Source organism: Notolabrus celidotus, chromosome 21, assembly GCF_009762535.1.
Source record: "Notolabrus celidotus isolate fNotCel1 chromosome 21, fNotCel1.pri, whole genome shotgun sequence".
Lineage (NCBI taxonomy): Eukaryota > Metazoa > Chordata > Actinopteri > Labriformes > Labridae > Notolabrus > Notolabrus celidotus.
In genome coordinates this window covers 8458545-8475769 of record NC_048292.1, presented here as the reverse complement: position 1 = coordinate 8475769, position 17225 = coordinate 8458545, and the positions used below count along the sequence as shown (strand labels likewise).

The window sequence follows — 17225 nt, the reverse complement described above, 5'->3', positions numbered from 1 at the left end:
CCACAAAGCAGGATATTTATATTGTGTGTGCATGCGTTGTGTTTGCTAATACTATTTTCCTACAATACACCATTATGTGACTCTTGGATTTCAGCTTGACTTTACTTGTGAAATGCAGGTTCTTTGTTCAGCCACAAGAGGTCAATGTAGTGCCATGAGCTTGACCTACTGAGCCACTTAAAGAAGCTATACATATTCAGGTGTATGTTTCTCTGTCAAGAGGAACCAGACGTATTTTCTCAATCAAACTGTAATAGCAGCCAATTTAAAGAGATTGGTTGACATTATAAAAGCTGTAAAGACACATAGCTACTTTGGAATACTTCTAAACTATGAACAAACAGCTAATCTGTCTTATTTTGCATGGGGTTGCCAAATTATGTCATCCTTTTTAGGCTCTTTTTGAAGAGGATCACCAAAAATAAACTGCTAGGCTAAAGTTTAAAGAGTCATAAAATGTCACCTTTTAAGAAAACACAATAATTACAGTTAAACTGGATTAATTTTGTTCTGATTTGTGATTTTGTCCCGCTTAAAAAAATCCATTACACCAATGCAACATCCTGCCACACCCTCATAGGACCCTATTTTAATGATAGAAGATGTCATTCTTGCATTGGTGCATTCATAAGTTTAGAAAGGAGTAAATTGATTTCATCTCAACTGTCAATCTGAAGTATTAAAGTCATATTCACAAACTGCCTGACTGACCATTTTTATTATAGTACAGAAGCATAAAGACGGCCTGAATGCTCATCTCTGCCATTTATGGACAAGACCCATTTAACCTAGATACTTTTGCAGCATGTAGCTTTATCATTTAACTATATTTGTTGCAGGCTTTACAAATATACATCTAAAACTGCTCACATTCAACTATATTGGCCAGATAGGGTATGGTTATTGTCACCAAAATAATGTTTGAAATGTCAAACAAAAGATTGTTGAGTAAAAAATCAAAAAATCATCCACCACCTATATATTTTCCATTCAATATAGGTATTAAAAGTATCTTAAACGACATAATTCCCCTTTTTTTCGATAGAGTTTGAAAGACAGAGATCTAGTAGAATAATAGTAGAATAATTAAAGGGTTCATTTCAGTTAAGACAAGATCAGTTGTGATTCTGTGTCCGGCGGGACAGTAAGACTGCAAGTTACAGACTTCAGAGCAGCGAAGGGGGCTGATTATTTATAATAATCCCTCCTAATTTAAATTAAATGATAAGACCCAACATTACTATGTACGTTAAGTTACATAAGTACAGAGAGAGAGAGAGAGAGAGAGTAGATCAAATATGTGGGTACTTTGGGTTGCATTTGATTTGTATGAAAGGTGCTGTATAAATAAAACATTGATTGATTGATTGATTAATTGCCTAGTAACCATACATACATCGTCTGCATTCTTCTATGCAGTGGTCTGCTGGGGAGCAGGGAGCACAGACAGGGACAGGAAAAGACTTAACAGACTGGTCAGGGGGGCCAGTTCTGTCCTGGGCTGTCCTCTGGACTCCATAGAGGAGGTGGGTGAGAGGAGGATGTTAGCAAAGCTGACATCCATCATGGACAATCCCTCTCACCCCCTGCATGAGACTGTGGGGTCCCTGAGCAGCTCCTTCAGCAGCAGACTGAGACTCCCACCCTGCAGGACGGAGCGCTACCGCAGGTCCTTCATCCCATCTGCAATCAGATGGTTTAACACCAGCACTGCTGTGTCCCGTTAATCATCTGTTTCTCATCTTTCATTCCACTACATGGAAGTTACTGTGACTTGGCACATTCACAAATAACTACTGTATCTATCTGAATCGCACTGTTCTTCATACTGTGTATGTTTGTTTTTAAATAACCTGGTGCAATTTTTATCATGCAATAACTTACCTTATCTATTTATCAGATAGAAGTGTACATAGTGTGTATATATCTGTAATAGTTGCCATATTTTATTTTATTTTATTTTTATTTTATTATTATATTATATTTCATTTTAATTGTATTCTATTTAATTTAATTTAATTTTATAATATTATATTTTACCCTTGTCATTGCTATTATTATTGTTATTATATTTTTTAACTATGTTAGTACATTGTTGTATTCCCCTGTCCTGTGTTGTAAGCTGCTGTAACAAAAAGAATTTCCCCCAATGGGAGACAAATAAAGTATATTTTATCTTATCTTATCTTATCATTATTGTGGTGATGTTAATTGTTGATGAAGATAATGGAAGGTCTTAAATGGTTTGGTTGCTTCATTGTAGATGTTCCTTGTTTTAATTAAAAAAATAAAAAAAAGAAAGAAAAGAAAAGAAATTCCTTACTTACTTTTGTGCATTGCCTTTACACTGCTTGGCAGTACCTGCATCCAATTTGACTTGAAGCACTTTGTTACTCTTACTGATCTTGTTTCCTCTTGTCTAGACCTTTGCTTGTATTGTTCTTGTTCTCGTATGTACGTCGCTTTGGATAAAAGCGTCTGCTAAATGACATTGTAACATTGTAACATCTTATCAATAATGGGCCCTGCTTTCAGAGGAGACAAAAATGTTCTTTATTTTCGTTCCTTTATTCCATTAGATTAGTGAATGTTATTTTTGTATACATTATATTTACCATATACTATCACCTTCCTAAAGTGGCGCCCCCGTTGAATTTCAATACACTTTGGCCAGTAGTACCTACATACTGAACTTTTGAACTCGAGAATAGCACCCTCTCTGTCGCTCAATCTCTCCACCACCCGACAGAAGCCGAACTGAGCCGAAGCCCCCCGAGGACGACGTCAGCATATCTCGTTCTTTCGTTTTTCGCCTGCTGCGTGCGAAGGAGAGAGAGGAAAAAACGGCTCTCAGCAAAGCAACAAGAAGGAAGAGCAATGGCGACACTGGATCGCCAAATACCAAGTCTGGATACCTTTCTGTGCGAACCTTGGTCCTCCTTCGTCAGTGCCGCTAAATTACGTTTTGTTGACAGTAAGTTCGCACGTCGGTAGCGTTGTTGTTTCTGCGGGCAAAGTGTCGGGAAGTGCGTGGTCCAACTGTCTGTGATTGAGTTGAGTAAGCCCCTCCACCATGCACGGTCTGTCAGAGCAAAGTAACTGTCAGAAATATTTACACATAATGTTAAATTAATGCTGTTTTCACTGCCGGGCACGTGCGAGTGAGACTGCGTGCATAGTTAGTGTAAATTGCCGCGTGCCGTGGTGTTCCCCTCACCTGTCCAGCTGTAAGTTTGTTAGCTCTGACAGCTTCACTCAGCGAGCTAATGCTAACCTGATGGCCAGCCCTCGGACCAGCATGGCTCCACGCGTGGCCCCCCAAAGTTTGTTGTGAATGCTCCTGGGTGTTTGTAAGTAAGCTGTGGTGTTTGTTTAGACGCAGACTCGCCTTTGGGGAACAGCCACGGAGAGCTTTGCTGCCTGGGTGAAGCCGTGAAGCTCAGCAGAGAAGGTAAGTTCCACTGATGTATATGACGCTGTCACGTACACAGAAGTGGTTTGTTATGGTTTAATCCTGCATGCTCTGTACTACTGCAAGCCAGGGTGTTTATACATTGAACACCTTAGGACATAAATCAACATAGTTGGGCTTCATTTTTTACAGCAAACATTCTTTTATAAGCAGGACATAACAGTACCTGCTGTGTGTACATGTATTACAAATGTGTATTGTATTAAGTGACCTGGATGGGGCTGAAACTAATGATTGAATTGGCCATTAGTACAATAATTTTATAACACAAAATGTCAGGAAATTAATAAAAGTCTTCATGAGCATCATTTATATGATATGACAAAGTAAAGCACGTGATCCTCTCATTTGATCAGCTGGGATCAGATCATGTTAAAGCTGCTGCTGTTGGTAGGAATGGTGTAAAAACAATTGCTTTTTTTCTGCTGGGTTTGGAGAATAATAATAATAATACACATTATTTATATAGCACTTTTCTTAACAATGCAGATAATTACAAAGCATACAAAACGGTGCAAACAGGGGGGGAGAAACAATTCAGAAGCCAAACAAGACATCTGAATGCAGAGCAAATTCATGAACTAGGGGTGGAGAAATGCCTTCTTATATACCAATGTTTTTAGTGAGGATTTAACACCAGGTAAGGTTGTGGACTGTCTAATGGTCAGTGGCAGGGAGTTCCACAAACTTGGAGCTCTGATTGAAAAAGGCTCGGTCCCCTTTTGTTTTAAGGCGTGATCTTGGCACAACCAGCAGAGATGCATCCACAGACCTGAGGGGCCTGCCCAGGTACATAGGGGGTTAAAAGGTCGCTTCAAAGTAATCAATAAGATCTTAAAATCGACACGATAAAAAACTGGCAGCCAATGTAAGCTGGCGAGGACAGGAGTGATGTGTTGATATTTTGATGTGCCTGTTCAAATCCGAGCGGCTGCATTTTGAACTATTTGGAGTCTGTGGAGGGAGCTCTGACTGATACCTGTTAAAAGTGCATTACAATAGGTCATAATGTCCATCGGTACTCATCGGTAAGTGAAGTAATTTGAGACTATTGCAAAATCTCTGCGTCTTCCAATGCCGTTGTTTTTTTTGTTTGTTTGTTTTAAACCAAATTTGATTAATTTTAACATTTAATAAACAGCAGTATGATAAACAGAGACAGGCAAATGAATACATTTATGCAAAGTGAGTAACAGAGAGTGCACCTAACAAAAACAAAAGAAAAAAAAAGAACAATAATAATAATATCAAACAGACAAAGAAGGACATCGTGTTATCAAGCATCAACATGTTCTTCCTAAATCACTAGTGAGCATACATAATCATCCTGCCATGACTTTACTTCAGCTAAATAGATTGCATTCTTTGAAAGTGAGAGATGAGAGGCTGCCAACACCTGTAAAATGTATCTGTTGAACCACGAATGGTTCCAATGCCTTTGTATTAAGCAATGTTATTATACCCCCGTTCCCCCGTTTATGACGGACCAATCATAGCTAATCTCCAATCCTCTGTCCAGCTTGGTTAAGGAGCGGCCCCTTCTACGTCCTCCGATTGGTTATGAGTCTGGCACTATCATGACTGCACACGCCGATCTGTGTTGGGGGGCTGAGAGGAAATCTGGCCAACATTGGATAGTGATAAATACGTAGATTTTCTAGAGTATCGTAAAATCAGCCTGTACCCAGCAACCCCGTCCATATATAACCCTGAACTGCAGATTAATACATTTAATAAACGGATATTTAAGTCAAATACTTTAAATGTATCTTAATTTCAAGGTTTGCAGTAAGATATAGCAATGAAAACATACAAAATTTGAAAAAATCCATGTCTTACAAAAATGACAAATTTCATAAACATGTTGAAGAGTGAGAGCAGACTGAGCCACTGCAGTGGCTGCAGGAGTAACACACATTTCAAACAGAAGCCATGTAAGCGAGCTTGGTGTGTTTTGGTTTATTTGTGTTTAAGGGTGTATGATGATGTCAACCAGACACTGATGCAGCTTAAGTTAATGAGCTCAGATTGTCATAGTAGGTAGACTGACTGCTGTGTTTGAGCCGTTGTATCCATGCAAGACCACACTTATTATCATGTGTATTGAGTGACAGGGTGCCCCAGAGCAGTGAGTGGGTGCCTCCACCACTCTCCCCAGGAGACTCAGTCAGAGGAGTTCCTCCACACCTCACCACGTAAAAAATACCCAACAGGAGCGTGCACTGCACACTAACACACTTGAGTCATCCCTGAAAGTTTCATCGCACTGCAACCCTCACAGGAGCACGGTGACGCACGCAAGCAGCCGGGGAAACTCTTCTCACTCTCCCCGGTCAAATACCAACTCCCCCAACCTCCCACACACACTCACTCGCATGCCTCATCTTCCTCTTCAGGAGCCAAACCTGAACGGTGTTCCCAGAATTGCTGATCTGTTGGCAACTTAACACTGAGGCCTGCTGAGAGTGATATGCATGCTCACACACACTCTGCATAAACCCACCGGGGAAACACTTAATTTATTAAGATCTGTGTTGCAGAGAGTGTTGTAGTTTATCACAGATTCATACATTACATGTCTCCCTTGTTGCAGCACTAAATATGTGTAGACTGCATTAAGGCCTGGTTTGCAGTATGTTGTGTGTGGTGCAGGACATGTAGGTGTCTATGTCTCTTTCTCACTCTCGCACGCATTTAAACAAAGCTGCAACCTCTGGCTGTGAGAATTGAAGCCAATGCGGAAGTGTTAGAAACTACAGTTTCTTGAGTGTCCGCTTGAGGCTGGCAATTCAAAAAGGGCGATCTTTAAAGGAGGAATAAACACGTTTAGAGCCTGGCACAAAAAACGAGTGTAGTCTGGATAGCTCATTTCTCGATCGGCACACACTTTACGGGGGGTGATTTTTTTCATAACGCAGCAATTTGGAAGATATTGAGATTATGATTCTTCCAATGAGAGGCACAGCTGACTTGATTGATAGGCAGGAACACTGTAGCTTTTGGCTAGGAGGCTCAAAGCCCGCCTCTTTACCTCACACCAACTCGACAGCAGTTAGGTTGACTTCACCATGTCCATTAGTATGGCCTTATGAAATCCATTTTATTTCTTTCCAAATTCCGTTTTTCCCATTTTAATTTTGTAGAATTCTGTTTTTTACCCTTTACACTTATTTTATATAAGTGTATATAATAAAATGTTCGTTAATGAAATGCAAAAGTCCTTAAATTTATTGAATCAACACATCATTGCACAATTTTGCCCCACTATTTCAAGTCAAAACATAATGTTGTAACATAACAATGTCCCAGTAAGTGCTTTAAGTACAAAGTGCTTATAGCACTTATTATGTTTCTGTTTTTCACATGGCTTTTGGACGACAAGTGGTCATCACACATATTTTTACGTTTCCAGTCAACAGTATGTTGGCAGAATTTGCAAAAAAGCATGTCACCTGACACATAGAAGTCATTTGGGAACTGTTCAGCTCTGTATTTTGGAGTAAGAGATGAGTTTCGTAGTTTTTTTTGCAGACTTAGCCAGTGTTTCTGGTTGCCTCTTTGACATGTTGTTTATTTTCGGGAGGGGGCGGGTGAGTCTTTGTGAGGAGAAGCACGGGTGGTGCCACGAATGTCAATTTTGACAGTAGATTCCGTTTTTATTGGCCAATTCAGCGTTTCCGTGAACGCTGACATCATAGGGCCCTACAATAGGGCTGCCGCTGACCATTAGCCTCAAAACAGTGCTTCAGGAACAGATGGGTGAGGTCACAGATACTACGTCCATATTTTATACAGTCTATGATTTACGCACAGGATTGATGATAGCGAACAGCAACTATGTCAGGCTACACTGTCATCATCTCACTGGAAATAGTCAGTGCTCTAACGCTGCTATTCATATGTTTACCTCTGTCTTCAGACGGGTTGAAAATCAACCGGATCATCCTGCAGTTAACCCTCACATACAGTGTGAAAAGAACATCTCTGCAAGCATGCTTTGAATGTTTCTCCATACCAAATGATCATCAAACACAAGGGAGCATACCACATGATTTCACAGGCTTTGGCAATTACTGTTTGCATTGCATGAGCTGAGAGCAGAGACGTCTCAGTCTTCTATCAGACCACTTTGAATTAGTCATTCAGTGAAAGAGGAATCTTAATGATTCAGGCTGAAATGACTTATATTAGTGTGTCATCTCTCAAATACAGCTCAAAGACAACTTTACACAGACGGATGCATAACTCAAAGGCATAAATCCTGTGGAGGAAATGCCTTAACTGTTGAAATATGCAAAATATGCATCTGCATTTTTTTCAGGTCATTGTTCGCAACGTTTTTTCTGCAAAGACAACAAAAACATCCCTGATCAAACCATGAAAATATGAGAATTTATGTGACAGGAAAATAGATACAATCAAAGTGTAGGATGTCACCATGAGCTTTAAGAAATGGTGACATCTTTTCAACTTCACAGTTTTTCTAGTTATTAATAAAATACAGTTGAGCTCATAGGACTTGATATTACAATCCCTTAAAGATTAATGAGCACTGGTGTTGAGTGGATGGGGGTAAATGCTTCATTGGGGTCTTCAGGTGGGCACCCTCCTTCATTGGTGTTTCATTGATAGGCCCACGACACCTCTGCAGGGCTCAACGGCGACACCTGGCGTCCCAGGTTTCCCCCCCTCTGCTTTTACCCCCCTGTTCATTTTGCAGCCCAGATGGGGTCCTTTCTCTTGATCCATAGCCATCTGCTGCTTTGTTCGGCAGCCTCCGACATTGACCTGATGGCTTGTCGGTAGACCTGTCCTCGCAATCCCATTCCCTTGAAGAACCTGGAAGTGTGTTTTTTCTTAACATACTGTTGCTTGCTTGTGTTGTCTATTCGTTGTGCTCATCTGTTGCTCAGTTTATATGTTGCCTCATTTGAATTGCATGCAGCTAGTTTAACGATCGGTAGTCACTGCCAGATGCAAATATGTACAGCACTGTTAAATGTTGTCCTGTTGTGTCTGCATGTGTCTTCTTTAACATTTCCTAATTGCTGCTTCCTGATTGTCTTGCTCCATGTATTTTATGTCCATGGACACTTTCTCAAAAACTGTCACATTATGTCCTTATGTAGCTTTTAGTCATTCTTAATCGTATGGTGCTATTTGTACTTTTCTTTTCTTCTCTTTTTTGTTTGTTTGTTTATTTGTGTTTTGGTTTCTCCTCTACCTTCTTACTTTGATTTTATTTTACTCAATTTTATCTTTGTTTAATCTTGATCTTTTTAGGGAGCCTTTTTAACATCTGGCAAGGGACTACAGATGTAAACTAGCCTTTAGGCTAACTCTGGCATATTCACAGAAGTGTTAATTAATATGCATGGTCCTTTTAGATAATAAATAAATAAATAATAAGTAGATGTGGCCACACACCCTCTACATCCAACCTTTTCCAAGATTGAAAAGTGCCGCAGAGACTAAGTGGGCTCGTATTTGTGACGCCTCTTGCCATAAATCAAAATCAAAATCCATGGAAAGTTTTCTATTTATTAACAAAACACTCAAAATAATAATCAAATACCAAAAAAGATCTAAATAAATGATGACGGTGGGGGTCAACAAAAAAAATTAAACCCCACTCACCCTCTTTGTATGCCTCCCTTGTATGCCTCCCACCACCCAACTGAACAAGTAGATAAAAGGTAAACCACAACCATGAACCCAAAACCGGAAATGAAGTCAACTATAAAAAGGAAATAATCATGATTAACAAATAAGACATGAAAATCAACATTATGGCCCCTACAAAGAAATGTACGTGCTGCCAGAAAAATCCTGATAATATGTGTTAAAAAGAACAACATACATTGGATGTAATGATTTATTCAATCTTTATGCGTGTCAGGTATTTTTGGAATAAAGGAAAGAGCAGTTGGAGGTAGCCTTGAGTCTGCAACATTAGCTGCCAGCTTACCACCGTCAGGCTGGTTTGCTCCACCAGACATTTTGGTGCTGTACCAGCGATTATCTGGTGTGCCAGATCAAAACAAACAACGTCGGTTAAAGCTGGTGCTGTGGCCCGTCCCCTCCTCTGAAACAGTCGTGGCGCAGCGATTACTCAAAACACGGCTTCCAGTCGCCAGATTTCCCCGAACTTGGTTCGTATGTGCTCACAGGGAAACTTGTTTCTTTGTACAGTTTGGTTATTACTTTAAAAGAAGCCTGCCAAGCCTCAGTTTTCTAGAGTGGGGCTGAGTTTCTTCTCTTCTCTTCCTCTCCTCACGTTCAGAGTTACTGCTTGTGTGTACCAGGAAGCTCACAACTCTTAACTCACCAATAGGAAGTTGATTTATTTACATGCTCTAAATGCATCAGTGTCCAGTGATGCATTGTTTTAGTAGCTCCAAACTCACTTATTCACCAGTGAGTGATGTTTTTGTAGTTCATTTTCTGGCCTGTCAGTCATTTGGCAGCCTGTGAAACTTGGCTTGAGACACGCACACACATAAATCAGGCTGCAGAAATAGGTTACGCACTTAGCTTGCATTTGACTTGGCAGATTCAGAGGAAATTGCATTCTTTCTCTTTTTCTACTACTCCCACTAAACTCCTTTTCTGTTACTGCAAACACTGAGATTATCAGTTTGCCAGAGCCCACATTTTTCCCATGATCGTTTAATATAATAGTATTTGGCCTGGCTGTGCTCATAGTTTATCAATGACAAACTCGAGCTCATTGGCTCAGAAAATGATCACAAACTGTGGAGTAGAGCTACTCTGGAAGGGTTTTTTTCCAGGCTGTGTTTAACTGTGTGCATTTCAAAGTTATTAGTAACAATGCAACATTTAGTCTTTTAATTGTAGCTGGGATCTGGGCGCCCTCAGCTCAGTCAAAATCAAACGCTTCGGCTCATTTGTTTCTGAAGGGGAAAGCGTTTTTTTTCAGCAAACACAGGAATCTTAGAGTTTGCACTGTGGCTTCAATCCAGGAGTATGAGTGAGAAATAATCTCCTCTGTATCCACAAGGTGAACTTGGGCAAAGCATCTTACTGCTATCTGCTTCAGTGCAGCTGGTTGGAAAGTTTTAGACTTGGAAACCTCATGTGCTGCTAATATCAGTTTACTTTGTAACTTCTGTATTAATCTTTGATTCAGTTTCATTGTTTGTCAATATTTATTCAGCAACCTTCAATCGAAGTTGTGAAATTTTCCTCCTACAACCATAGAGTGTGTGAGCGTGAGTAATGCAACCATGTCTGACCTTTTACAGTACGCACACACATCACATGACACACTCACATACACGTGTGTGTGTGTGTGTGGTATGTCTATGGCCTTATGGGAACTACACATACTAGGGCTGAGCGATAAAACGATATTGATAATTATTATGCTATCATTTTTCTAAATATGAATATAACAAATGTACTATAACACGTTGATATATTTAAACCTGTAATTACACCCCCCAACCACCAGAAAGGGAGGGGGCGCTAATGAGCCTTAAACGCTAGTTCCCACCATAGACTGTATACAATATGGACGTAGTATCCGTGGCATCACCCATCTGTTTCTGAGTGCTGTTTTGAAGCCAATCGACGGCGGCAGCCATATTGGAAATGCTGAACTCAACCAGTTACACAAAAGAGGCGGAGTTTGAGCCTCCTAGCCGACAGCTATGTGTTCCCGACTGGGAGTCAACTCAGTCATGTCCTTATTTGGGCAAAAACTCGTAACCTTAATATCTTCTGAACCGTTGCGTTAGAAAAAAATTAACCCCCCCTACAGTGTGTGCCGATAGAGAGATTAGCTACGAAGAGCTAAGCCGTTTTTTGAATCAGGTTGTAAACATGTTTATTAATGCTGCAAAGATCGTCTTTTTTGAATTGGTGTGTATGTGGTTTCCGGTGTTCCACATTGGACTCATATTTTTAGACCAGAGGTTGCCGCTTGGTTCCAACCCAACATAAGGGTAAGAGGTAGGCAGGCTTAAAGACATTTAGAGTGGAATATAAACAGCTGAAACAAGTGACAGCGACACTGAAGAAAACGCAAAATCTACCAGCTCAAAGCAGAGTGTGAACATGCTGGACAAGAAAGGCCACTAAACTTCATTAGTTAAGATATTTTGGCGATTTACTAGACTACTAAATCCCAGATACAAGCTAACAAACTGTCTTGTCTCTTCAACTTTCACTCAGGAGATAAAAAATCAGCCATTAAAGTAAGGATGGGTACGAATACTCGAGTACTCAGGTACTCGCCATTGACCCCATTATTCCAGTAGCATTTTGTTACCCGCGCACCTGGCAACTATTGAACTCATACAGCGTTACATGTGTGACCATGTGCTTTTTGTTTTCGCCTAACTAAATATACTAAAGGAAAATAATGAACGGGATATTAACGTATGACTTCTCCAGCCACAGCTTCAGCTTTAGTTCACACCAAGCCAGATTTCGGCAAAAACTACTGTTTAACATCAGCTCTCTAGGAACATATTATTCCACCAAAAGCAAAAGCACAACAAATACAGAACTGTCTGCGACACCTGGGACACCTACGGCATGTCAGTTAAAAAAGTAATGTCTGGAAGCACTTTGAAAAAAACGATGAAGTTGATGTGCAGTGCAAGATATGTAGCGTTAAACTTACATACCATAGAAATACTAGTTTGATGCTTAACCACATACGCTTAAAGCACAAGGAGAAAACAACAGAGACAGATAACAGGCAGACTCGCATCACGTCTTTTGCTAGCCCTGTTAGCACACGTCGTTGTGATGAAACCAGAGCGGAGAAGATTAGCCTAGTAATAATAACCAAAATGGTTATTATTTATTTATTTATTTTTGTTTACAGTTAAAAACAATGAATAATTGCGAGTACTCAAGTAGTCGTTCATTAGGTAATTTGAGTTATCGAGTACAAGGATTACTGTAAATTCCCATCCCTACTTTAAAGTGATATGAAAGAATGATTTGATATTTATCATGAAAATTGCCGATATCGACTGATATGAATTTATAAATCGCCCAGCACTAACACATACAGACTTTCATGATACATAGCGTGACAAGCAGCTGTCTCTTCTGCTCCCCAGATGACCCAGCAGGGTGATAATGCCACACAGTCGTCCACTCTGAGACACCCACACATTCTGTTATTTTCTCCTTGTTAGCTTTCCAGCAAAAAACAAAAAGACATCCATGTACACACACCCCACCACCCCTCAGCAATTCTGGCTTAAGCCCCATGCTAATAAGTGCTGTGATTTGTGTCAGCAGATTAGGTTCTCAAAGCTTAGCCAGAGGAGATAATAGCTATTTTCCATTGGACATATTTGTTTTCCCTCAGTATTTCTATTAATCCTCAGTTTTTCTTGAGTGGGTGGGGTGTCTCGTAATAAATCCAGGCACAATGTTGCTGTATGCTGGCGAGAACATGCAACTTTGTGTGTATTTGGATGGACTGTTTGTGAGTCTGTATCTTTAAGCCTGTCTGTGGAGTGAGCACTCATTGTTATGGCTGTTTGTGCCGAATTGTTGGTTATGATGTCACATGTTGGTGATAACTTTGCCGATAAGAAGCTGCTGTCATTAGTGTACAAAAAAAGGACGATTTTAGAGACTGGAGCATCGCCAAAGCTAAATGCTAATGTTTAGAAGCATGGCTCTTGTTGTTTATCAGGGTTCCCACGCGTCCTGGAAAACCTGGAAAACCTGGAAAACAGTTGACCAGTTTTCCAGTACTGGAAAACACCTGGAAAATGGGAGAAAAAGTAAAATGTCCTGGAAAATCACATATAGTCCTGGAAAATTATTCCAACATGGCTGCGTTTGACCTGACCCTATTAACAAAACACATCCCCATTCATTGAAAGTTGAGTGCATGCTGTGCTGGAAAAGACAGCGACACTGCACAACTTTTTTCACATCTTTTCTCCTTCACTTCATAATCATGCATTCACAGAAAACGGGGGTATATTGTCTATGTTTTATGGTACACTTGGCTCAATTACAGTACTCTAGCTCAGTTGTTCTCAAAGTGGGGTTCTGGTACCCCTGGGGGTCTAGGGTTGTGATTAGGGTTAGGGTTGTGATTAGGGTTAGGGTTAGGGTTTTGATTAGGGTTAGGGTTGTGATTAGGGTTAGGGTTTTGATTAGGGTTAGGGTTAGGGTTGTGATAAGGGTGAGGGTTGGGATTAGGGTTAGGGTTAGGGTTGTGATTAGGGTTAGGGTTGGGGTTGGGTTAGGGTTGAGATTAGGATTAGGGTTAGGGTTGTGATTAGGGTTAGGGTTGTGATTAGGGTTAGGGTTAGGGTTGTGATTAGGGTTAGGGTTAGGGTTGTGATTAGGGTTAGGGTTAGGGTTGTGATTAGGGTTAGGGTTGTGATTAGGGTTAGGGTTTTGATTAGGGTTAGGGTTAGGGTTGTGATAAGGGTGAGGGTTGGGATTAGGGTTAGGGTTAGGGTTGTGATTAGGGTTAGGGTTGGGGTTGGGTTAGGGTTGAGATTAGGATTAGGGTTAGGGTTGTGATTAGGGTTAGGGTTGTGATTAGGGTTAGGGTTGTGATTAGGGGTTAGGGTTGGGGTTAGGGTTGGGGTTAGGGTTGTGATTAGGGTTAGGGTTGTGGTTAGGGTTAGGGTTAGGGTTGTTATTAGGGTTGAGATTAGGATTAGGGTTAGGGTTGTGATTAGGGTTAGGGTTGTGATTAGGGGTTAGGGTTGGGGTTAGGGTTGGGGTTAGGGTTGTGATTAGGGTTAGGGTTAGGGTTGTGGTTAGGGTTAGGGTTGTGATTGGGGTTACGGTTGGGGTTGGGGTTAGGTTTGTGATTAGGGTTAGGGTTGTGATTAGGGTTAGGGTTAGGGTTGTGATTAGGGTTGTGATTAGGGTTAGGGTTAGGGTTGTGATTAGGGTTGTGATTAGGGTTAGGGTTAGGGTTGTGATTAGGGTTATGATTTGGGTTAGGGTTGTGATTAGGGTTAGGGTTAGGGTTGTGATTAGGGGTTAGGTTTGGGGTTGGGGTTAGGGTTAGGGTTTGGGTTAGGGTTAGGGTTAGGGTTGGGGTTAGGGTTAGGGTTGTGATTAGGGTTAGGGTTGTGATTAGGGTTAGGGTTGTGATTAGGGTTAGGGTTGGGGTTAGGGTTAGGGTTGTGATTAGGGTTAGGGTTGTGATTAGGGTTAGGGTTGGGGTTGGGGTTAGGGTTGTGATTAGGGTCAGGGTTGTGATTAGGGTTAGGGTTGTGATTAGGGTTAGGGTTAGGGTTAGTGTTAGGGTTAGGGTTAGGGTTAGGATTAGGGTTAGGATTAGGATTAGGGTTAGTGTTAGGATTAGGGTTAGGGTTAGGGTTGTGATTAGGGTTAGGGTTAGGGTTAGGATTAGGGTTAGGGTTAGGATTAGGATTAGGGTTAGGGTTAGGATTAGGGTTAGGGTTAGGGTTAGGGTTAGGATTAGGGTCAGGGTTAGGATTAGGGTTAGGGTTAGGGTTAGGATTAGGGTTAGGATTAGGGTTAGGGTTAGGATTAGGGTAAGGATTAGGATTAGGGTTAGGATTAGGGTTAGGGTTAGGATTAGGGTTAGGATTAGGGTTAGGTTTAGGGTTAGGGTTGGGATTAGGGTTAGGGATAGGGTTAGGGTTAGGGTTAGGATTAGGGTTAGGATTAGGGTTAGGCTTAGGGTTAGGGTTAGGGTTAGGGTTAGGGATAGGGTTATGGTTAGGGTTAGGATTAGGGTTAGGATTAGGGTTAGGATTAGGGTTAGGGATAGGGTTATGGTTAGGGTTAGGATTAGGGTTAGGGTTACGATTAGGGTTAGGTTTAGAACCAGAACTAAACTTAAGCATACAGAACCAGAAGCAAACTCATGCAGAATCAAACTCAACCAGAACCGAACCAGAACCGAACCAGAACCGAACCAGACCAGAACCAGAACTGAACCAGAACTGAACCAGAACCGAACCAGAACCGAACCAGAACCGAACCAGAACCGAACCAGAACAGTACCAGAACTGAACCAGAACCGAACAGGAACCGAACCAGACCAGAACCAGACCAGAACCAGAACTGAACCAGAACCGAACCAGAACCGAACCGAACCAGAACCGAACCAGAAACGTACCAGAACCGAACCGGAACCGAATCTAACCAGAACCTAACCAGAACCTAACCAGAACCGAACCATAATTGTACCAGATCCGTACAAGAACCGAACCAGACTTGAACCAGAACCAAACCAGAACCGAACCAGACCCGAACCAGAACCAAACCAGAACCGTACCAGAACCGAACCAGAACCGTACCAGCACGGTACCAGAACTGGACCAGAACCGAACCAGACGTGAACCAGAACACAACCGTACAAGAACCATACCAGAACAGAACCAGAACCGAACCAGAACCGAACTCAAGCAAACTGAACCAAAACCAGAACCAAACTCAAGCAAACAGAACCAGAACCAACTCAGAGTAAACAGAAACAGAACCAACTCAAGCAAACAGAACCAGAACCAAACTCAAGCAAACACAACCAGAACCAAACTTAAGCAAACACAACCAGAACCAAACTCAAGCAAACACAACCAGAACCAAACTCAAGCAAACACAACCAGAACCAAACTCAAGCAAACAGAACCAGAATCAAACTCAAGCAAACTTTATTAATGTCCTCAGGTTGGCATTGAGAAAAATCAGATGCCTCAGCTTGGATGGGCTGATCCGATTTCTCCTCTCAGTGAGTATTTGCCCGGTCTTTAAGAAGACTCTGTCTGAAAGAACAGATGAAGCCAGGATACACAACCTCCCCTCCATCACCTGTATCCTATATCCTCACATGTGATTGGCCGCATGGCCGCCATGCTGACCAATCAAAACTAAGTTCTGCTGTGAGCAGAGCTGGGGCTGAGCACTGTGAGAGCTAAGCAGTGAAAGGAAAAAACTGGGAGCCGGCTCTCTCTCGATGCGAGCCGGCTCTTCTGATTCACTATAAAGCATCGTCTCTCAGAGCCGCAGCTTTTGATCATGACACATCACTAATGTGCTTAATCTGTGTTACAACTATGAGGGGGCTATGGACAATTTTCTCACCTGTAAGGGGTCCCTGGCTCCAAAAAGTTTCCGAACCCCTGCTCTAGCTAGTCGGAGTGCAAACTCCCAAAACGGAACAAAAAGAGTGACACAGCTGAACAGAAACTCCACGTTGTAGACATCGCTGATCATAATAGACATCGCCACGCAGGAAGACAGTTTACATTTTTTTAAATATCTGAGAGATCTTCAAATACCGAGTGCGTCTTTACACCGGTGCGATTTTTTCAGAGTTTACGGTAACACAAATAAAAAAACGTGACATTTGCTTTGTTTTATATCGACCACTTAGCAGGATGAATATCATGATTAAGCAGGTATATTTTGAGTTTGAGTTGAGTTGAGAAACATTTGCGGCCATTTTTGTCATTCAGTTCTATTTATGTCATTAATGCACTGATCCTCTGATCATTATTATTATTTAATTATTTCAGTAAGGCAGCTTCCTGATTCCTTTGCTGGCTCTTTTTTTTTTCTTAGCTCATTTTATATTTTTTGAGAAAAGAGAAAGCTGAGATGTTGCCCATCATTGTTACTTGGTTGCACTAATAAAGTGAAGTGCTGTACATCTGTGGTTGCATTATTCTATAATCAATTTGCCATCATTTTTAAGTATGTAAGAGATGATTTCATTGATAGCCATAGACTACATGTCTTTCAATGTAGACTTCCA

The 17225-nt window shown here is 41.2% G+C and overlaps 1 protein-coding gene and 1 long non-coding RNA gene across 4 annotated transcripts in view; one reads left to right on the top strand and one right to left on the bottom strand.

Moving 5' to 3' along the window:
• Positions 1-2529: 2529 nt before the first annotated feature.
• Positions 2530-3465, bottom strand: LOC117805333. The gene is made up of 3 exons (XR_004629406.1): positions 3218-3465; positions 2916-3082; positions 2530-2816 (listed from the first exon to the last, which is right to left on the bottom strand). It is a non-coding gene; the product is annotated as an uncharacterized LOC117805333 (long non-coding RNA).
• The window catches only part of atxn7l1 (ataxin 7-like 1), a 50536-nt gene continuing 36115 nt past the window's right edge, over positions 2805-17225 (top strand). Inside the window, exons 1-2 of one of the 3 annotated variants that reach the window (XM_034674017.1) lie at positions 2805-2974; positions 3377-3451. Coding sequence is in view for 1 of the 3 variants with exons in the window: in XM_034674019.1 (XP_034529910.1) it covers positions 2878-2974; positions 3377-3451 (172 nt within the window). In the remaining 2 variants the exon portion in view is untranslated. Of the gene's footprint in view, positions 2975-3306; positions 3452-17225 lie in introns of those variants that run through there. The other 2 variants (XM_034674019.1, XM_034674018.1) reach the window with 2 other exon arrangements.